Here is a 23,186-nt window from a genome sequence, read left to right as displayed (position 1 = left end):
GGGTATCCTATTTTTATCGGTTGGCATGGGATCTATTTTTAGAACAAGAAAAATGTTTACATTATTATCCTCAAATTTACAAGGTGGCCGCACATCCCCCTTAAAGTTAGGACCAGTAATAAATTAGACATTGCCATAAGAGGGTATCTAGCTGGGTTTTTTTTTAATTAACCTGCACTGGCAGCTACAAATACCTTTACTTCCTCCAGCACCGATCCAAAACCTATGGCTCACATTCAGCATCCAAGCCTGTCTATATGCATCATAATGTAAGTTAGGGCCAGTAATACAAGTAACTCAATTACCCAATTTAGGTATGGTCATGAAAGGGCACCTGCTCTAAAAGACATAACCTACTCTAGCATCTAAAACCTATTAACTTAGATACAGGACTTGTTCCAGAAACGCTAACCAGGTCCAGACGCTGAGAGTAAAGCATATATAAGCTCTCGATCCCGAATTCTTAGAGGTGAATTTAAAAATGATTAATGTGTTTCAAATTTGAATTAAAATATTTTGTCTGGCATGTACCTTGTACAATTTACACACATTATTGTACATGAAAAAAGAAAAATGTTTAAGATTCGATATTTTAATGGAAATATTTTGTCTAGCATGCACATACATTGTACAAACATATAATTATAGTCGTGTAAAAAAAGTACATGAACATATTCCACACATGCAATCATCATGGGGGCTATTGTTTATGGATTAATCGTCAAATTTACACAGGTATGTTAAAAATTGGGACGTTCTTCTTGGATTAAGAAAAGAATCAAAAAATTAACAATGCAAAAACCGCTGTTGATGGACTGTACATATGCAATCGGCAAAAGTTAAGACACCCAAATCGCAATGATCTTGGTTTTAGTAACAAACAGTCATGTTAAAAAGTAAAGAAAATAGCTAGAGCTCCATCTTATCAACAATCAATGCCAACCCGTGGTAAGACTCAAATATTGTGTGTGTATTTTGGAAACAGAAAACTTCTTATGATATCCTTTTTTTAAGTGTATCGAATTTTTCTCCGACTCATGCAAAATGGCCGGGATTTGTTTCATTTGTACTAAAAAATCATCAATCAACATTTTCTCACATATGTAACTCAGACTGAAACTATAAAAAAAAACAAAAACACTCTGGTACTGGTGAGTGTTGTGGCCCATGGCCATGGGATGTAAAAAAAAGATTAAAAACTTGAAAGAGATACAGTTTATGATATATCAAATATGATTTAATATTAATTATGATAATATAAGAATATATATAAAATATGTAATCTGTATCCAGTAGGTTGGGGGCGAATTAGATATAGGACGAATTGTCTGCTTAACTATTTAAAAAACAAAGATGGCCGCCATGAGTGGGTCTAGCAAGAACGACGCTTTGTATATTTCACTTCTGGGCTTAGCAGAGAATTTTAGAGTGTCTAATCCACCTAATATAAGACTCTGCATCCACTGCCTGCAGTCAATCTTCAACATTAATCCGCCACCACTCATCGTTTCCCGAACACACCTGCAATTAGGAAATATTCTTTTGGCGCACACTAAAAACAAAGAATTGGCCACCAGACATTTGGAGCAAGCAGTGAGTTAGATTATCTTAGATATGTATTGTAAACTTTTCAATTGTTAAAATTGGACCAGATTTTTGTCCTTTTAATTTGAATTAATTGTTTGAAGTTAGGGGACCGATAAACACATAGATTGAACTTCTGACACTGAACTTGGTTCAAAACTGAATGTTTTCAGCTGTTCATTGCAAACACTGTTTTGTTCCATCTTTGTATGAAATTGTTCAGTAATAAAACTGATTGAGAGAATTTTTTCAACTTGCTAGAAACATGCAGTCTCGTATAAATTCTGGCAAGTAATGTTAACTTATGAAGCCTCATCGATCAGCTTGCAATTTGTGATATGTGTTTCTTAGCTTGTGTGTTATACCCGTTTGTTTAATTTTGCTTCGGTGTCAAATTTGAATGCAATACTCTTGGAACAAAAATATTTTAATCAGTAAGTGGGAAATCCGGAATCATGAAGGTGATCTTTGTTTTTTGTATTTCAGGAAACATTACAATGCACCATAGATTTTTGAAAAGTTAATATTAAACGCAACATTTCATTAAATCTGAACTTTTCTTCTATTTCAGTGGACAATATCAATTGGAGTATCCTTTCTTTAGGAAAATACACACCAGAAAATGGATAATAATGTCTAAAGTGGTAGATTACACCTGTCTGAACATACCTTGTGTACATGTGACCAGTACATCAAATATCTCGATCTTTTCTGATTAATAGCACCACTTCTCACTTGTGGGGAGTGGAGTAGACAAAAAAACTGCTATCCATGTTCCTAAATTAAGTAATACAGAGTAAATGATTGTATCTGTTTTAGTACTAATAAATGTAAACTTTACTAAAGGCTTTATGAGATTTTTACACAAACTGGAAAATAAAAAATCCAGAAATACTAGCATTGTTACAAAGAAAAATGGGTTTTTTTTATCCAAAGTATTGGTAGTTAGCATGCCTTAATGAAATTCAGTTGCCCCCTTCAGAAGAGGTGGACTCAGTGAGGTTTGAATCAGCGAGTGAACTGGCCACTGTGTATGAAAAAGATGTAAGTGTCATTATGTATGATATCTATCTGAAAATTGCATATAAATATCAGTGCATTTATATTTTCAAAAAATGTTAGAAATACCGTACTTAAAACAAGTTTTTAATTTTTATCAGTTAAGTATGTTATTAAGCTAATTAAAAACATTTGTTATGTTAAAGTAAAGTTCTGAATCAATATGTACATAATTATGGAGTATATATAAGAATGTGATATATAATGAAATATGCTACACATTTTCAGGAAGCTTAAAGCATTGAAATGGCTATTAAGTTTTAAAATCATGATCAAAATTTTTTTTTTCAATTTATCATTGCTGTAATTTTAATTCAGTTCCGCTTTGAAGAAGCAAAACCAGTCCTGCAGAAAGCAATAGAAGTTTCTCAACAATCAGCATACTGGCATTGCAGGCTCATCTTCCAACTAGCAGTAAGAAATAGGCCCTATATACACAAGTATATTAAGTGATCGACCAGAAACATATCCCATAAAAGACAAATAAACTGACCTTGTGCTTTTCAGTGGATGTTTATTTTATTTGTAATGTAACCAAATATTATGGATGATAGATATTTACATAGTTTTAAAGTGTAAAGTATAGAACCAGTTTTATAGACTTGATTAATGGTGCATTACATGAAATCACTAATAATTAAGGATATTTGTGGGGTTTGTTTTTTTTTCTCAGCAAATCTATGCAATCCAAAGAGATCACACCTCAGCATGTCATTACCTTCAGGTGGGGGCGGATTTTGCTGGATCGGCTCATTCCGAGTACACAAGGCTACTCTTCATCCTGAGCAAGGGAATGGTGGGTAACAAGGAGTCTACGATATAACATATATTATTTGCCTAAAATATTAAAAAAATAACAGACTTTATTTTGTCTAACTCAGCAAATTTAGTAAGAAATTTCTTTTGAACTGACTATTTCTAAAAGGGAGATGTATTTTTTTTGAGAACATCTATCTCAATCTCACAGAAAATCAACAATTGGACACGCACCCTGAGGTCTATTTATTAATAAGTGACTTGTTTCTATATACAGTTGCTGCTAATAGCGAAGAAAACCACCGAAGTCCATGAAACACTGAGTGCGGCCGGCCAGTTGATAGAGACCTATAATGGCACACCCCTACAGAAGGATTCCCTCAAAGTCTTCTTCTTTGTTCTACAAGTCTGCCATTACCTTATGGCTGGTCAGGTTTGTATATTATCAAACAAGATATTTTAGAATTACAATGATTATTCAATGATTATTTGTTTTTTGTAAATTCTCCAAAAGCCCATTGTTTTTTTTTATCAAAACAAACATTAAAAAATAAGCTCTTTCAGCTATAGTCTCTTGACATTTAAGGTTCCTATACAATTATTCACAATGTGGACTGAATTTGATGCATACATTAACACATTGAAGATTCATTACCTCAGGTTAAAACAGTAAAGCCAGTCCTTAAGAATCTACAGCAGATCATTCAGACTATCACACAGCTTCATACTGATGAAGGTAAGTGTTAAAGACAACATGAAAGACTTGTTCTTTATGGTGAATATTCAGTCCTTTATTGAGAACAGAAATCTGTTTGTGTATAGGTCCATGAGTAGACACCCATGGTTTGTCTAAAAACAGTTGTGGCTCTAAATTTTACATGTACCGTATATTTTCATGCATATGTTCCTCAGAGAGTTAACAAGGATGCGTGACTCTTTTTACAAAGAAAAATAAAATGAACACAAATGTTTCTGTATTTCAGAACCTGTCCCAGCAAATGAACTGGATTTGTTTCAGTGGCTGCCCATTGAGCATATGTGCATTTTAGTGTATCTGGTATGAAAAATCATGTTACAATTCAATCTATCAAGTAATGCTAAAGGTCCATTTTATGTCGGGATGAAAAAAAATACAAATCTTTTTTATTTTAAACAGTTTTTTTTATGTTGACACTAAGTCATGACAAAAGGAAGTGAATTTTAGGAAAGAAAACAAACTTTTGATTTCTTTGACAGGTTACCGTGATGCACTCAATGCAGGCAGGACACATGGACAAAGCTCAGAAATACACAGACAAAGCCCTCATGCAGATAGAGAAGTTAAAAAGTAAGCCAGCTCTTTTTTTTTAACAACCTAAATGTTTGCAAGGATTTGTGAAGAATTTTGCTGGAGACTCCACAAAACATTGCTATATCTGAGATTTCACTATATCCTTGTTTGTACCAAACAAGTTTTACTGTATTTGCAAGATTTGTTGACAAGACTTTGTGTTGAACATTTGTTTAGTTCTGTGACTAGTTTGCTTGTATTTCTAGTAAGATATTGTTTTTAAAATCCATGGGTGTATTCGTTTGGTCGATTGGAGTGAAGGCTGCAAGAGTAATCCTTATTTGCTCGTTTGCAGTATGGAGATCTCCGGTAGATCTCTGGTAGATCTCCATTGTCTACTTTCCAAATAGAATGTAGACAATGGAGATCTGCTGGAGATATTCAGGTCCAATTCTGGAGGTAGCAAACGAATATACACCTAATGAAATAAAAGGACAAGTAAGGCCACACCAATATATTTTCTCATTCATCAGACATCAAAAGAAAAATAGTACGAGCGGGCAAGCGATTAAATAATAAAATTAATTTTTCTCGTAGGCAAAATTGTTAGGTCGTAAATGAATAAATTTGTGCAGATGGTTATATTGTTTCTACTTGTTTCTGATTTATAAATTAAAACTATTTAAAATATGAAAAATGGAGCGGAAATAGAACAGAAAACAGCTCAGAATTTCCTACATGCGGGAAATTGATAATAATATTATTTGTATAGTTTTATTTAAATACAAGTGCTCCGGGTCCAATGAGCAAGAAATTATATTTGTGTGGCCTGAATGATAATAGTATATTAGGTTGTAGTATGTTAGATGGAAAAGTTGAAGAAAACTCAAGTTCAACAATTATAAAGGTGTACAGAATTTAACAGAGCAGTTCTACTAAATACACATGTATTAAAAAATGTAACGATACATGTACTGACATGTGTATTAGTATTGACACAAGTACTGACACTGATGCACATACTGATTTTGATGTTGATTTTCATACTGATATTGTGATTTTGATATGTATACTTGTACTGAATCACTGACCAATGTTGATAAACTGCTACATACGTACATTCAGCAGATTGTCCTTCTTTCAGTGCTGGACTCCCACCCTCTCCTGTCAGCCTTCCAACTCATGTTGCTGGAACACATCATCATGTGTCGACTGATCATGGGCAACAAAACACTGGCCATTCAGGAGGTACGAACAAAGACTCAAAATATCAACTTGTTACTATACTTATACAATGTACATGTAAAAATATAGTATAAAACATGTCTATGAGTGTATTCTAGTTGTTAGCATTTCTGTAAATTTTTCAAAAACGAAAATGTTACAAAATCTTTTAAAATTTTAAAAATGAACAGACAATGTGATAACTGCTTCATTTACAAGTATTTGTAAACAGAACTTATTTTATATTTATATGTGTACATATACTGATCACATGTAAAACATACAACCGTCATTTCATCATGCAATGTACTTTCCGACTTCTACTTGACTGAACGTGTATTTAATTACTGTAGATTCCTAATTAAACACAAGGAATTAATATCCGCGTAAAATCGCGAGGAGCACCCCTCGCGAATTTCAAAATCTCGCCATTATTTTTTGAGAGTTGAAAACTATGAGAAATTAGGATAAAAGTTCCGCATTTGCGATTTTGATACAAAACAGCAGAATCGTGGAATTAAGTACTCGCATAATTTAAGGAATTTACAGTATGATTCACAAGATTAAGGGGATTTTTTGTGATCATGAAGAAGTATTTGGTGACCGTAAGACAAAAAAATTTAATTTAGTTAATTGTTCAATGTGGTGTGGCAAGCATTTCTTTTATTTCAAGATTTTAAAGGGGGAATAACTCAGATTGACTTGTTTTACTTGAAATAAAATCATTGAGTTATACCCCCCTTTCAGATGGCAGTAAATTATGTAATTCAATTCTAGCTTTATTTGTTGTAGATTTTCCAAGCTTGTTCAGTTTGCCAACAGCAACCACGACTTTTCACTACTCATGGGGCACAAATTCATACACTATTAGTAAGTAAATAAAAGAATTATATTGATCCTAAAAAAAGTGACTTTGTCATACGCATTTGGCGTATACTTTAACCATTTGAAATGAGTCCTTGAACAAAAGTTTTATAATTTTTTTTGCGTCATATGTTCACGAACTTTGTGACGTCCTGTTTTCCCTGGATTCTCTTTTTACAAAATATTGATAAGAATATTTTGAAGGTGTTTGTGGTCAAAGAGTTTATGTATGTTCATTCATGTTTAATAATTTTTCCAAGTTTCGAAAGTTTTTTGTTGTTGCAGTTTTACAATCAAGAGAAGGACTTGAATTATATTATCTCTTTATAACTCTAAAGTTCCATACCTCTTGTAATACATGTACACATGTACATGTTGAGAGAATTGATCCTAGATTTTAGAGTTTCCATTGATATCATCTTTGGATCATCCTTAATAATTTCCATACCTCTTCCTTACTGCATGTTAAAGTTTATTTGGGATTTGAGAGCTAATTTCAATTTACCATTACATGTACTTGATATATGTGGTTATCGTTTTTCCAGGGGCTATATGCAATGTCAATGAATTGTATGGAGGCAGCAGAACTGCAATTTATTACAGCGATTAAGGTAAGTTAGGCAATCAGGGGTACCAGAAAGGTTATTTATGGGTTTACATGATACAGAATCAATTTTTTTAGAAGTAAAGTGACTAACATACTTTTGCTTATACATGAATATTCAAACAATATTCTAAGCCCTTTTTCATGAAAGATTTTTTTTTTAAAAATATGGTTTCAGAGATGGCTCAACCTTACTGTTATCCTCATTTCATTATGTTTACGCTAAAATTAATGAAATATCAATATCATTGATTGAAATTTATTTCTATATTAGAAGTATATTTTTATTTTAAAATTTCAAATGAAATTGCCCGTTCGATTTATTACTATTAAATGTCAAATGAATATTACATCATATAAATCTTGACGTTCCATCTGAAATAATGAGTAGCAGGTGTTACGTCAAAATGAAAATCTAAGTTACCTCCCTTTAACCATAAACATTTTTATTTAACATAGGAGAGTGATATACGTTTATAGAATATCGTGATATAAATAAATCAGCCGAACAATCATAGTTAATCATGCTTGAAACATTGGGGAATGTTAATATATACCACTTACCGGTATATTGCATATTTTAAAAATTTTTTGGGAGCAATAGCATTTATCAAGTAATGAATGCATTTGGCTGTTGTAAGGAATATAGAGCAAGAGTGTTGTAGGTATTCAAATATATGGTAGTTCTTGACATCATCCTGTGATTTGCATATGACCTGACTTGCTTTCTTTCTTGACTAGCATTATGCATATGTTCAATGAATAATCCTTCTTTTACAGAGTTCACAGGGCACAGAGCTGGAGATGTTTGTGAACCTGAACTTGGCCATTGTGTATCTCCGGACAAACCGTTTCCCAGAGTTCATGACTATTATGGATAAAGTGGATCCAGAGAAATGTCAATCATGGTAATCCTATGTGACTTACGTTGAAACTCCATTTTGTAATGGCATTTCCCTCAAACAGAAAACTCTTCATAGATATAAAACACAAACTAGTTACATAGCCAGGATGTGAAGCAATATAAAATGCAGCTTTGTGAATTCAAAACTTTATGCAAAATTCATGTACAAATGGCGCATTTAAAGTTTTTAACATTTAAAAAAAAAATGTGTATATACCGGCGGTAGATGCAAATAAATAAAAAAAAATATGGGTATATGGATGCAAATATCAAATAAAGTAAGCAGCTAATGAACAATATATAGGAAAGATTAAGAACTGCATTACATTAACCATTTTAATTTAAATCTCCATCCTAATACTTGTATTTACTTATTTTTCAGCCCTCAAAGTTTACAAGCGTCTGCATTTTATGTCAGAGGCTTACAGACATTTTTCCAGGCTCGATACAATGAAGCTAAGTAAGTGTAGCTTGAGATTTGTTTCAAATATTTTACTTGCTGGTTTGTGTACAGCAAAAACAAACTACATGTAATTCTGACAAAAGCATTGAGATTATTTTTTTATGGAGAATTTGTTCATTCTTAGTTATATGTTACTTTTTAATTTGTACAATGCAATTTGTTTTCTTTATTTCAAATTCAAGCCAGAAGTAATCAATTTCAAAGGGAACAATCTACAAACTTTGTGTGTTCATAAATGTATATAATATAATTATCAGTGTTTAAACGGTGAATGGTACAAGAGAACAAATGTCTGGATTTATTTTAGGAGATACCTTAGAGAAACATTAAAGATGGCTAACTCAGAGGACCTAAACAGATTGACATCCTGTTCTCTGGTGCTCCTTGGACATATCTTTTTATCCCTGGGAAACAATGCAGTGAGTACTAACAGAGTAAATCAATGCATTAGTGTACACTTTTGTAAACCAAGCATTAAAATTAATGCTTGCAGAATTTCAGTGAAATTCTTGACCAAAACTATGTATGGAATCTGAATTTTTATCATCACAAAACAGCTATTACATTAAAGATGACTGTACATGATGTTAATGACTTTATGCTCAAAAAATGAATTGTTGCATACAATCTAATTAAAATTAGAACTTCCATCCGCTCCCCGGTTTTCTATATGTCGCGCGATATATAGAAAACTGGGGAGCGGATGGAAGTTCTAATTTTAATTAGATTGTGTTGCATTAAACTTCTATGCATGTACTGGCCATTTATCGGAGGGTAAAAAAAATGACACCATTCTTTGTTTACAGTTTGTATCTCTCATTCTGTACTACATACATGTACATGTACCGGTATATAGATATTGTATCCATCTGACTTCTTTTATGTTCAATTACAGGAGGCATTGAATATGGTCACGCCCGCTATGCAGTTGGCAGGAAAAATATCAGATGTCCATGTTCAATTGTGGGCATCTTCCCTCCTTAAAGGTATAGTATTATTTTATGGGGTTTGCATCTATAAATTCTATGGTACCCGAATCTCAATTTCCAAAGTGCTTTGAAAAGAGTGATAAATAACAAATATTTCAATGTGAGGACAACAATGAATCTTCAATGTCAATAGTGTACATGTAATGGTACAGTTGAAATTCGGTGTCTTGAACAGCGATATTTCGAATACAATGGATATGTCGAAGTGATTTTGAGTCCCAAACACTTAAACTTTAAGTATTTTACCCTTGATATCTCAAATACTCGGATATCTCAAAGTTTTTAACCAGTCCCATCTAGTTCGAGATAATGAGGTTTGACTGTATATAAAATGACTTTTTGTCCTGTAGATCTGTATGGCCTGTGTGGTGACACAGCCAATGAACAGGAAGGCTACAGGATGCACAACACGTTCACACAGTCCCTGCTGAAAGATCTCCTCCAGTCCTCACAGCTTCCAGAACACGGACTCATTCATGTAAGTCTGAACATGGACTCATACTTGTTCATTGAAACATTGACTCAAACTTGTAAGTCTGAACATTGACTCATACATGTAAGTCTGAACATTGACTTGTACTTGAAAATCAAAACATGGACTCGTATTAGTTTGAGTCCATGTTTTGACTTGCAAGGTTATACATGGTTTCATACTTGTTAATTAAAGTATGGAATCAAACTTGTAAGTGTAAACACAGACTCATACTTGTTAGTCAAAACATGGACTCATACTTGTAAGCTAAAATATAGACTCGTACATGTGAGTCTTAACATGTAAGTCAACACATTAACTTGTACATGTAAGTCAAAACATCTTCTCATACATGTAAGCCAACACATGGACTTGTAAGTCAAACATGGACTATACATGTAAGCCAACACATTGACTTGTAAGTCAAAACATGGACTATACATGTAAGTCAAAACAAGGACTTGCACATGTAAGTCTACACACACTCTTACATGTATTTCAATATTTCGACTTGTACTTTGGAGTCTAACCATGGACTCATTCTTAGTAAGGTCACACTGTCAAAATTGGTATCCATGCACAACTGTGGATGCCCTAGTTGTTTTTCTGTTGATTATTTTGGTCAAAAGTTCTTGAATATTTTATGAATTTTCGCACCCTTCTCTTACAGTGGACTGAGGGACCTTGTCCGTTTCACTTGAACACCACACCACCTGCGAACAATGTGATGTGAACATCTAAACACGAATTCTTAACTATGAACAACTGCATCATCCAAAACCAAGGACTTGTCTAGCTTATACTTAAACTCGTTTGACCAACTTAATCACTTTCCTGGTTGTCTTGAATAATTTATTCCTTATGCTGATTGGCTTCTTCACACTTTCTTGGAGGAAACCTCACCAAAAATTAGCCTGTTTTTATGAAATTAGTCTGAATGAAATCAAAAACAATTCAGTTACTGATAATGTGGCCCATGGTCAGCAAATGTATGCTATGAAGAGCAATGGAACAACCAACGATAGTTTTTGTTGCATCATTCTCATGAATTATTAGTTTTCTTTGATTTCCAAAACATTTCTGTTTTAAGCAATTAAATGATATAGAGTTTATGGTATGTGAAAATTGCAGTTATTTTATGAATCCTCGTGTAATTTTATCGTTATACTGTTTGGAATGATAAATTAAGCTTCAATTGCTAACACTTTATAAACTGTTACTTAGAAAGTGTTGTGTATCTAATTTATCAGTAAATCATGTACGTATGTTGTAATGTTATGTCTTATAGTTGTATTTTATGTAAGAACAAACCATTACCATTTTATAAAGATCATTCAGTTATAATTGTTCTTTGAATATTCATGATATCTTGATTTGATACAGAACGTTTCAGGTGTTCAGAAGCAAAATAGCACTCGTCTGGTATTTTGATAAATTACAAGAACAACTTTTCTGTTTATGAAGTTAATTTTTACAGCATAATTTCAGGGTACGGTTTATACACAAGTGTAGATTTATAGAAATTTACCTGGCCATCACAACAGTATGTCACAAATTTTCTTGAATAATATTTAAAATTCCCATTAAATAGTTGGAATTTTTTTCCTGCAACAACATTTCTGTCCTTCATTTTTATTTCAGATTGAGCGAGTCCTGTTTGATGGGCTTTAATATATACACGTGTGTTATTGTCAAATTGATGTTAGCAATATTGATAGAGGAAAGATGTAAAAAAAAAAATTTTTTAAAAATAACTGTCAGATTTCTTGAGGATAAATTTACTTATGAAAGTATTGAAAAGGTTGTCCAGTGTATGTGGGGCCATGTTTATTTCATGGTGCATTCAAAATATGAATGCTTTCTTTGATTGTTCATGTGGGTAGTAAGGTAGCTCACGTATTGAGAAAATGAATTAAGCGGGTTATTTTTTCTTTCTTTGAAATGATTGCTACCTTCATAACCAAGTTACCTAGGAAAGCAGTTTGAATTTTTTTAATTAATCTAATGATATTTCTTCCATTATCCATTCCTCACGTGAGTTAAAGTAAATTATCGGTATTGTCAATCAGTATGTTACACAGAAGGAAAAGCCTATTCTTACATATATATGGAAAGTTTTTTACAACTATTTGGAAGTCTATCGTTATTTCTTGCAGTTCGTGCGCTCAGTTTATCTAAGGATTTGATTGATGGCGAACTAATCCATGCATATTCAATTTCAGAAGTATAAAATGACATTTATTAATATAAGCATTATTTATTATGTGTATTTAAATATATGTTGTTTAAATGTTTTCAACCTAAACACTGCTATTTTTATAAAAATTAGTTTGAAGTTAAAACTTGTCAGATCAGACCGTGATTAGGCTGTCTTAGCTGTATCAACACAATCAGATTTCTAACGAAATTTTTCTGTTGGTGTACATGTAAATATTTGTTGTTTATAGAATTTCCATGGTTTGTACGATACAATCCCAAAAGGGGGGATAATCACATAAAAATGAGATATGTATTATCTCGTGAAAGATGACTTAGTATCGTGAAAACGACATAATCTCTTGCGCACACCTGATTAATTAGTGAATTTCTTCCGCAAAACTTAATATCTCATGAAAATGACATATTGTATCATGAAAACAACATCATTTCTTGCGCAAAACTTATAATTTTTTTAAAACGACTTTCTATCTCTTGAATTAATACATTATCTCTTGCGCAAAACTTATCTCGTGAATACGACATACTTTTTCGTGAAAAACAACAATCTCTTGCGCACAATATAATCTCGTGAAAACGACCTATTGTCTCGTGAAAAATTATTATGAAAAATATTTAAAAAGTTTTTAACAGTTTTTTGGTTTTGTTTTGTTTTTGTTTTTTGTTTTTTGTTTTTTTTTTTGGGGGGGGGGGGGGGGGTGAGTGTCCCTTTTATCTCGTGAAAATTATTATGAAAAATATTAAAAGATAGTTTTTTTAAAACAGCTTTTGGGGGGATTTGAGTGTCCCTTTTATAAGTTATAAATTATTAGTCTCGCCAAATCGTTTTGAGATTCAACACGTTAGATAATTAAATGAAATAGCCATGTCGTCTTAAATGGGAATATGAGTGACATCATCTTGATTATTTCGTGCAGTCCGTGATTTTTCTTCATCAATCGATAAACTGGTTATCTAGAACTGGATAACGTTTCAGCCCAGTATCTAGAGCGCTGTGGATTACAAAAAACACGTTAAAGGTAAATTATACCTATGAACATATCCCACTGACGTAAAGCTATATATAGATACCTATGAACATATCCACTGACGCAAGGCTATATAGATACCTATGAACATATCTACTGACGCAAGGCTATATAGATACCTATGAACATATCCACTGACGCAAGGCTATATATAGATACCTATGAACATATCCACTGACTTAAAACTATATAGATATCTTTGAACATATCCACTGACGCAAAACTATATAGATATCTATGAACATATCCACTGACGCAAAACTATATAGATCTCTATTAACATATCCACTGGCGCAAGACTATATAGATACCTATAAACATATCCCCTGACGCAAGACTATATAGATACCTATAAACATATCCCCTGACGCAAGGCTATATTTAGATACCTATGAACATATCCACTGACGCAAGGCTATATTTAGATACCTATGAACATATCCACTGACGCAAGGCAATAAATATATAGATACCTGTGAACATGTCCAATGCATGACATAAGACTTTATAAAGATACCTAGGAACATATCCACTGACGCAGGGCTATATTTAGATACCTTTTGAACATATCCAGTGACGCAAAACTATATAAATATCTATGAACATGTCCACTGGCGCAAGGCTATATACATGTAGATCACAGTACCTATGAACATCATTAGTATCCACTGATGCTAGGATATATAAATTCACCGACGCAAGGGTCAATGAATAACTATGAACAGATCTACTCTCCCTAAGACAGATACAGTGTATTTTCCTTTTTAAATGTATCCACTGACTCTAGGGTACTATGAGATTCATGTAAATATATGCATGAATGAACTGAGGTAAATATTATTAACAATAATGATTTGCATTTGCTACCAAATTTAGGTATCTCACTCCTCACATTCACTTATATTGTCGAACTGGTTTTATTTAACTTAATTAAAAGTTAAATCAAAATCAAAAATAATTTGTCGTTGTATTGTTAAAAAGGGACAATTGCAACTTCAAACATCATCATAAATAATTTTGCTATTTAAAAAAAAAACCTCTTTCAGTAAAAGATTTATAATGATATAAATCTCTGTATTGTAAAAAATGTATATGTTTTGTGGTAAAGTGAGAGTACGGATATTTATTCTCTCTCTCTCTCTCTCTCTCTCTCTCTCTCTCTCTCTCTCTCTCTCTCTCTCTCTCTCTCTCTCTCTCTCTCTCTCTCTCTCTCTCTGGTTTTCGATCCACTCGGCCTTGTAGCTCTAGGAGCAGAGTGGATCGTGCACCTTTATCTAGCGAAGGTGGACATTATATGTTGAAGAGAAAATTTTTAATATTGTTCAATACTTTTTGTAAAAGATATATTTTTTTCTATGTGGAAGTTTGACAGTTGTATTTGTGCATGTTTTTGTAAGAGAGTAATTAAATTTTGGAACAGAGAAGATTACAATACATATAATCGTGTCAAAACATGTTTGGGAGAAACAAACAGTGTATATATGTAAACTTATAAAACCTGCAAATAATAAATTGATTTTTGTTTCTTTTTATATTTTTACATTATATTTTTGTGGTGTGGGCTGATTATAGCTAGGTCAGGGAGGAATGAATTTATCACCAAGAAGACAAATGCAGTATCATTTACACGAATAACCATATTTATTATAAGTATATTTTTATAACAATAATTTGCTACATTACACTGCATGTATATTACCTTTTTTTAAGTTTGGGTTTTCGATTTTAAAAAGGCTGATAAAAGTTTTGTAAACATGCATCTGCCATGCATCAAACACAGTTAGGACTGTGAATTTTTTCCTTGATAAGTTCCTAAAAAATCGATAACTTTTACATATGCTAAGTTCCTGGTCCATCTCTACGCAACGACCATTAATTTGAGAGCAATCTAGCTTGCTTACAATATTTGCCATATATTTTTCATGACCAACCAAAAGAGTTTGGGTTTAGAAACTAATACAGAGAGTGCCACGATCCCCCAAAACAGTCATTTCGGTATCGCCGGTGGGTGAGTAATTTAAAAAAAAGCTAAGTTTAATTCAATCAATTATTCACTCTGATAAATCCCGTGGTGGTTTAATCATTAAAATTTTCAGATTTTCGAAATTTTTATATTCTCACGTTAGAGTCTTTGTGGAAGTGTATACACTTGTTTCCTACTCTCAAAGAACCACGTGATATGTGCAACCCAATCGCTTATGACGTGTTGTTTATCTGTAAACAATTTGTTTGTTTGCTCCTTGCTACAATAAAGGTGAACCCCATATTTAATAGATGCCATCTTAGAAGATGGAATGATCGCAGCAGGGACAAAGAAAGTGAGAATTGTTTGTTTTGATAAGGTAATGGATTAGTTCAACTCCTATGCATCTAACTTAGGACTAAGGATATACATATTTAACAGAATGGTTATTGAAACGACTCTTTCGAGGAAAGTATGTGTATCGGATTAGAATATCCATAACGGAAGTCGCTGTGTATACAACTTTAGTGTACGTAAGATCATTCATGTTTTACCGGCATAATTCGAACGCAAAATACACGTGGTATGTATGTTTTCCATGCGTTTCGAAACAAAATTGTTACACATTCTTCTATTTTATGTTTAAAAGAAGTTATTTAATGACTGGCTGAAGTCGGAGGTGCATATTGAATGCACGTGAGAATACCGGCTTTTTGCACGCTTCTGTTTATAACTCACAGGTTTTATTGTCGATTATATTACAAACATTAATCGATTGTGTTAATTCTTTTGAAAATAACCGAGTTTGGTCAATTTGAAGTCCATGCATTCCAAGGCCAAGCGCGAAGGATAATTACAACAAAATGGCTTCCGCTATCAATTGCAATTATTTACATGGATTATGACATTGACAAAGTCTTGATAAAATTCGGAGTATCGATCTGTTATCAGCTGATCGATCGTATATCACCACAGATTTCTATAATCACTATTTATTAGAATGTATATAGAGAGAGTGTGTATGTGAAATGTGTTTAAGACGACTTCCTCGAGTGACTATGGAAACTTTTTTTTTCGGGTGATGCATGTAGGTCAACGAGCGTCTGGCAAAAGACTGACAACTGTCGGTCACGAGCCTCGATTTGAAATTCTTGTTAATTTGCATATCTCAATAAACAAAGACTTTCACGACTACTTTTTATAACGACAAAATCAGGTTGTTATACTTAATAATTCATTAATTGGAAATGTTTTTAATTAGATATTGATTGTGTAGCTATTTTTAGAAACAATGTATTCTTTGAATGTGTACAATGGAATGCCAAACGCAGCTATCTTAGAGTATGCCTATGGTGTTTAATTTCATTTTTGAATTTTTATACCGGATCTCATATTTATATATATTGATTCTCTGTAGAATCATACATTTTCTTCTTTATATTATCGTTAATATATTTTTCTTTTAAACAAGCGTATGTTTAAAATTGTTATTGAAAACTGTGCTGCATTATAGCTTTCTGGTAGAAATGGCAGCTATAAATATAAAATTATTCATCTGTGGTAACAATATACATTGCAATGAAATATTTAAAAATGTACATAGTAGAAACAAAAAGAAAGTAGAGTTTTGTATTGAGAACTTATTTTTTATTCAAGTTGAAGTATGCTATAGAATAAGGTTGTGAAGATTAACTTTAAAATTTCTTTGATTTTGCTCCTCAGATTTCTCTGAACTACTCTTATCAACAATATGGAATCTAAAGACTCAAGCGAGGATAATGGTGGGCCTTTAGAAGCATCCGTGGATGTTCCACATGGCAGTGACAGTAAAACGGAAGAGAATGATGCCGGAAATGTCCAAGATGGAGATCCCGAAAATGTGCCTGAGGAAGAGAAAGAGTAAGAGTTTGTCCAGAGAAATGAAAATAAAGTTTAAGGCTCTTGATCTACATGAATTATAGGGGAAATTGAGCAATATAAATTTATTTTTGTATGTTGGGTTTTCTTTAGATAAGGTCTGGTTAATGTTCTTGATTTTGATTTAATTTTTTGATGTTTTTCTATTTTGCATTGTTAAGATATAGTCAGGTTTAATGTTTTAAACATTTATCATAATTCATTTGAATGAAAATTGAAATTGATGACAAATATTGATAACATATATGGTAAAAGACATGTATAAACTTTCAGGGAAAATCCAAGTGAACAAGGAAAGAGAAAAAGAACAGATGATGAAAACAGTCCTCCAGAGAAAAGGTGTGTTTAAAGTGAACATCTCTATATTGGGGGTGTAAATTGGCAGCTTTTCTGATATTAAATAGCAGGCTTTGCTGTTATGGTATACTATAGAACCGTTTTAACAAGAGCTTGGATTTTGGGTAGTACGTGAGAAACTCTGATTTGATGAAGGCGGGGTCTACTGATGGTTAACTGCCCAGTCATTGGCTAATAGATATGAATATATTAAACACAATGACACTCGCCCGACTTCACACAGGGATGTATATTTTGCTGAAACAGTGTCAATTTCACAAAGTAGAGCAGATCTTGGTAAACAATTTCCAGTTTTGACTGTATATGAATATTGAATAGCTTCTCTTAGCAATTTACTTTATTAGAAGAAAGCAGGTCAATATTTGACAGCATGTTTTGATGAGCAAACTAGATAGTAACATCCCACAGAAAGTCCAAGCTCTTTTTAAAATGGTTCTATTTGGATGATTATGGTAGGACATCAGCTGCTTCATGTTTAATTCTATGTACAGATTTGTTACCAGTAGCAGATACATATTTAACATCTCCATATCATTTACACATTACCCCCCACTAATAAAATTTGATAAACAGTAGTAATCAGAAAATACTTTAACAACTTCAAATAGCTCTTTATTAAAGACAAGATTATGTCAGCAATCCAACTACAGTAAAACCTCGTTATCTCGAACTAGATGGGTCTGGTTAAAAACTTGTTAAAAAAAGAGTATTGGAGATATCAAGGGTAAAATACTTAAAGATTAAGTGGTTGGGACTTGCAAATAACTTCGAAATATCCATTGTATTCGAGATATCAGTGTTTGAGATACCGAAGTTCACCTATACAGCTCTGTATTGAGATAATACAGTAATACTTTGTGAAACTTGTTTTATATGTGCATTTGTTACTTTTACAGAAGCAAGTCAGACATAGAGGAAGATGGAGAGGACCAAGAGGAAGAAGAAGACAAGGGAAATGATGAAGATAAGGAAGAAAGGGAAGACGAGGAGGAGGAAAATAAAGAAGAAGAGGAAACAGAGAACAAGTCTGAGGAGAATATAGAGTCAGAAGACAAAGGTGTGGATGATGGTGAATCTATACAGGAGAAGGAGGTGACAGACTCAAATGATGCAGACAAATCAGAAAAAATGGAGGAGGAGGAGGAGGATGAAGAGAGTGCTAGTGTGAAGGAAAGTGAATCTACAGACAATTCCGATGTGAAAAAATCCAACGAGGAGGAGACGGAGGAGAAATCAGAAAAAATGGATGAGGAAAGTGAGGAGTTGGAAACTATTGAAAAGGATAGAGAAAAACGAGAGAAGGAAGAGAGAAGCGGCGAAAATGACAGTGTGAAATCTCTAGAAAGTGAAAGTTTGAAATCATCAAAAGATAGTTTGGAAGATGAAAAGGCCTCAGAAGGACCAGAGGAGTCATCCTCAGTAAAATCTGAGGACAGTGAAAAAGAAAATCGGCGAGCTGATGCAGACACACCCATAGATCTGACAACAAAGTCAGGACTTCCTAATGGGAATGGTGGATCAGATGTTATAATGCTCTCAGATTCAGAGGAGGAGTTGATGAATGGTGTTATGAATGGAGAGATTCTAGATCTTGACGAGTGTGAAATACGGAAGAGACGCAAAGTCGTTAAACGCCTGCAAGCAGAACTAAGAAACGAAGAAGCCAAATTGATATTGCTTAGGAAAATGCGCCAAAGTCAGGTGTCTTCTCCATCCATACCAGAGAAACCGAAGCAGCAGCATGCCCAGCCCCCACCCCTAGTCAGACCAGGACAGCAGCCCAGCCAAGCACGACCAGCCCATAGTCAGCCACCCCAGCTTGTCCGTAACAGCAATCAGACTCCATCCAGAAGTCATCAGCAAGGTCCCCCTCCACTGGTAAACATGAGGGGGCAGAATCTGTCCAATGGCAACAGTCTGTCGCAGCAGATGCGATACCAGGGCATGCAGGGTCAGCCTGGTTCCCGGGGAATGTACGGATCAAGCTCTCAGGCCAGTCAGAATAACAACGCTCAGGTGGACACACAGACCCCAGCACAAAGACAGGCAGCTGCCAAAATGGCACTGCGGAAGCAGCTGGAGAAAACATTGTTACAGATCCCACCTCCAAAACCCCCACCCCCAGAGATGAACTTTGTACCCAGCCTGTCAAGCACAGACTTTATATACTTGCTTGGTCTAGAAGAAGCAGTGAACTACATTATTGATGCTAATCTTATATCTAAAGGACAGAAAAACCCAGATGAGAAGATGGTGTGTAATCCTTTCACATGTGTGCAGTGTAATACAGATTTCACTCCTGTGTGGAAGCGAGAAAAAGCCGGTTCTAAGAATGTGATTTGTGAACACTGTGTAACAACCAATCAGAAGAAGGCGCTGAAACAAGAACACACAAATCGCCTCAAGAGTGCTTTTGTCAAAGCTCTTCAACAGGAGCAGGAGATCGAGAGAATGCAGGCTCAGGAAAAAACCTCTGGACCTTCCCATGGTTCCTCCTCTCCGGCCAACAATTCTGCCTCCTCCTCCTCCTCAAACAGTGCGATGAACATACCATCAAATTCAGCCTCATTTAAAGCCACCTCTGAAGCCATCAGACAGCACCAGAATTTCTTACAGGCCCATCAAGCTGTCACGGCTCATCAAGCAGCCCTCAGAATGGGGCAACCCCTCGGACTTGCCCCATTTGGGGCCCCTGGACCTTTCCCCTATCAGATACCCTTTGGAGGAGCCAAAGCTAGTGATCTGAACTCTCTACAAAGAAAATATTTGTTAGATATGATTCCCCCCAATAGATGGAGCAAGTGAACTGCAAATAGAGTGTACTTAGAACTCGAAAGACAAAGAAGAACCATATTGGATTTTTTTTTTTGAGTGATCTGCAGTGTAATAAGAGTAGATAATGATCTCACATGTTAATGAACATGTACATTGTGGATAATGATCCCTAATGTTGTGTGTATGATATTTGTATCAAGAGACAGAATTTTTTGAATAAGAGTTATACATTGGAGTCTGATTGCTGAAAATTGATGGTTATTAATATTAATAGAATAGTGCTTTTGGGGAAGAGAATTTTTATTGAATTTGACAAACACTATATACTTTTCAATGTTAATTTTGAAATGTGTGAACGTTTTCTTCAAAGTAGTTCTGTGTGGTAATTTTGTAAACATCATTGCATCGAATGTGTACAGATAGATTGTTATGTGATGAACTGTATCAGTATTGTGTTGAGGTGTATGTATTATGAGTTTTTTAACAGTGTTTCACTGCCACAAATTTGAGATATTTACTCCATATTAACTAGAGACAGTCGCCACATTTAATAACGTGGAGAAATCTGTTTGGAAGCCTGCACAATAGGGTAAATTTGCTCCACCGAATAATGAAGCAGAAACACTTAACAATGTGGTACATTTATAACTGTACAAGGTAGCCAGCTAGTGTGTAAATTCTAGTGCCAATAAATGTACGAAGTTATCTTTGCATGACCAGTGTTTCCTCTGGTAAGGAAACATAATGGTGTGTACTGTGAAAGATTTTTTGTTTGTTTTTTTACCTTTATTTTAGAAAATTGGGTACAAGTGTGATTTAAATAGATGTATAATAAGACAACTGTGTATGCTAAAGTGTGAAAGGTTATTTTTTCTTTCTCTGTATGAGGCTATGGACTTTGTGTATATAAGTGACTATATTTAGACATTGCTGTTGTGTGTACAACATGTGTTTGGGTGGGAGTGCAAGTGTCTGGCACATTAGTGCAGTTTATCTTCAGTATCTGGTGTACTGGTCATGGCTAAGAATGGTGAAAATGCCCACACCCTGGGGAGATTATTTATTTATTCCGCAGCATGAGGTCCTGTGCTCTTGTCATGCCAGTCATATTGAATGGTAGTTGCGTAGCTAGAACTGGGGCGCATCATGGTCAGGAGCTTTGAGATTAGTTAGACAAAGTGCTGAGAGACGACTGTAAGGTGAATGTCGAGGTACAAGTCTGTGCCTTGTGGTAACTAAACAGTCCTTAGAGAAAGAAATCATTATTTATCTGCTTCTGTTTATGAAATTAGAGGCTTTCATTTCATTTGGTCAGACATTCATCAAATTTCTGTTGTCCAAGAAATTTTTGTTTACTGTATAGTTTTGATAAAAAGGAATGGGACACTTATTGGAACAGCCAGTGTAACATTGTAGAATCAAATTAATGGATTTTTATTTTTATTTTTTTTTTTTTTTTACTTTTCGTCTGTGGTTATTTTCATTGCCATCAATCTCATTTGTGAATTTCCACTCTGTTTCTCATGCATATGACCATCAGAAATATGTCGTATGTAACTCTATGATGTGACTTTTCTTATTTTGGAAAACTGTGTTCCAATAAACAATAGTGAACATACTTGATCTTTTTCATTCTATTTTTTAGAGGTTGGAGAATACTGTGGAATCATTAAATTTCGTGGGGGCCAATTTTCGTGGATTGCTTAAATTTTACAGGTTCGTTGGGACGTAATTTCGTGTATTCTCTAAAACCTACAAAGGAAATATGACTTTATTACCCTAATTTATTAATTCGTGGAGGATGTAAATTCGTGGATGAGAAGTACCCACGAATTCCACGAAAATTGAGCCACCATGAAATTTCATGATTCCACAGTAATACAGGTGGCCATTATTACGGTACATGTCAGTTGTAGAGATAAAAGGGAAATAATACATATTTATGAATTCATGTCGACTTTGTAAGGGCTCGTCTACCTGGATAAAAAAAAATATCATTTAGAAACAATAATAAATCTAATATCTGTTTACTGATATTTTATTTCAATGTGTATAAAAAATTCTTCAGTTCCGGCAAGAACAGAACACAGGTTCATTGCTTAACAAATACATATATTGTACTTGATTACTATGTAATTGGCCAGAGAACCTAATCGGCCAATATGTATAGGAATGACCTGATTAACAAGTGGAGAGAGCTAACATTTACGTAAAATATAACATAAATATTAAAGAACAAATAACACCAATTTCTACATAACAAGGATGGAACATGTCTAATAAAGGATTGTTCCTTCTGGAATTACAGGGATACAATTATTTTTTTTTATTAAAATGTTCCCTTTGGATTCAACATAAAAACCCATGCAATATGATATGGGATAAAATAAGAATATTCACAACTCTCTTTTATCATTTATAGAAGTGGCATAAATACATACATTGAGTAAGACAGGGACATGATTTTACAGGTACTTTCCAGCAAGCTTTTCTTTGAGCAGCATTTTTTACATGAAGAAATTGAGCAAACATGATGATTTTTGTTCCATTAATGCACTTTCAATATATTGAATACCAAGTTTAGAATATCAGTTGAGATGCTTTCTTTCCTCATTATCAGTTTTGGCCGCTTTAATTAGTTATCTTAACACTCAATATCAATGATAGCACTGTATGTATTATAGAAGGTTATTTTTGCCCTGTGTAATTTTCGCCCGTCTAGATTTACACACTGTCTAGA

The 23,186-nt window shown here is 33.9% G+C and overlaps 2 protein-coding genes across 5 annotated transcripts; both read left to right on the top strand.

The window, feature by feature from the left end:
* The first annotated feature begins 1,331 nt into the window (after nucleotides 1-1,331).
* Nucleotides 1,332-11,086, top strand: LOC105326477 (MAU2 chromatid cohesion factor homolog). Its single transcript, XM_020066474.3, has 18 exons — nucleotides 1,332-1,593; nucleotides 2,156-2,173; nucleotides 2,554-2,628; nucleotides 2,962-3,057; nucleotides 3,317-3,439; nucleotides 3,677-3,832; nucleotides 4,060-4,135; nucleotides 4,383-4,456; nucleotides 4,636-4,726; nucleotides 5,814-5,917; nucleotides 6,686-6,763; nucleotides 7,303-7,368; nucleotides 8,142-8,269; nucleotides 8,648-8,725; nucleotides 9,036-9,147; nucleotides 9,624-9,714; nucleotides 10,068-10,195; nucleotides 10,860-11,086. Exons 1-18 carry the CDS (start codon nucleotides 1,354-1,356, stop codon nucleotides 10,920-10,922), a joined length of 1,797 nt encoding a protein of 598 aa, XP_019922033.1. The 5' UTR covers nucleotides 1,332-1,353; the 3' UTR covers nucleotides 10,923-11,086.
* Nucleotides 11,087-15,613: 4,527 nt separating this feature from the next.
* Nucleotides 15,614-22,064, top strand: LOC117680407 (transcriptional repressor p66-beta). 4 transcript variants are annotated; one of them, XM_011426535.4, is made up of 4 exons: nucleotides 15,614-15,752; nucleotides 17,120-17,296; nucleotides 17,588-17,653; nucleotides 18,568-22,064. In XM_011426535.4, the coding sequence occupies exons 2-4, from the start codon at nucleotides 17,148-17,150 to the stop codon at nucleotides 20,474-20,476; spliced, it is 2,124 nt and encodes a 707-aa protein (XP_011424837.3). In that variant the 5' UTR covers nucleotides 15,614-15,752; nucleotides 17,120-17,147; the 3' UTR covers nucleotides 20,477-22,064. The 4 variants fall into 4 exon arrangements, with proteins under 4 accessions (XP_011424837.3, XP_011424836.3, XP_011424838.3 ...); XM_011426534.4 differs by having other exon boundaries at nucleotides 15,620-15,776; XM_011426536.4 differs by lacking the exon at nucleotides 15,614-15,752 and adding an exon at nucleotides 15,836-15,980.
* Nucleotides 22,065-23,186: the final 1,122 nt, after the last annotated feature.

The sequence above is a fragment of the Magallana gigas genome, chromosome 6, assembly GCF_963853765.1.
Source record: "Magallana gigas chromosome 6, xbMagGiga1.1, whole genome shotgun sequence".
Lineage (NCBI taxonomy): Eukaryota > Metazoa > Mollusca > Bivalvia > Ostreida > Ostreidae > Magallana > Magallana gigas.
The sequence above is the reverse complement of the archived record's forward strand: the minus strand, read 5'-3'. Positions and strand labels throughout refer to the sequence as shown.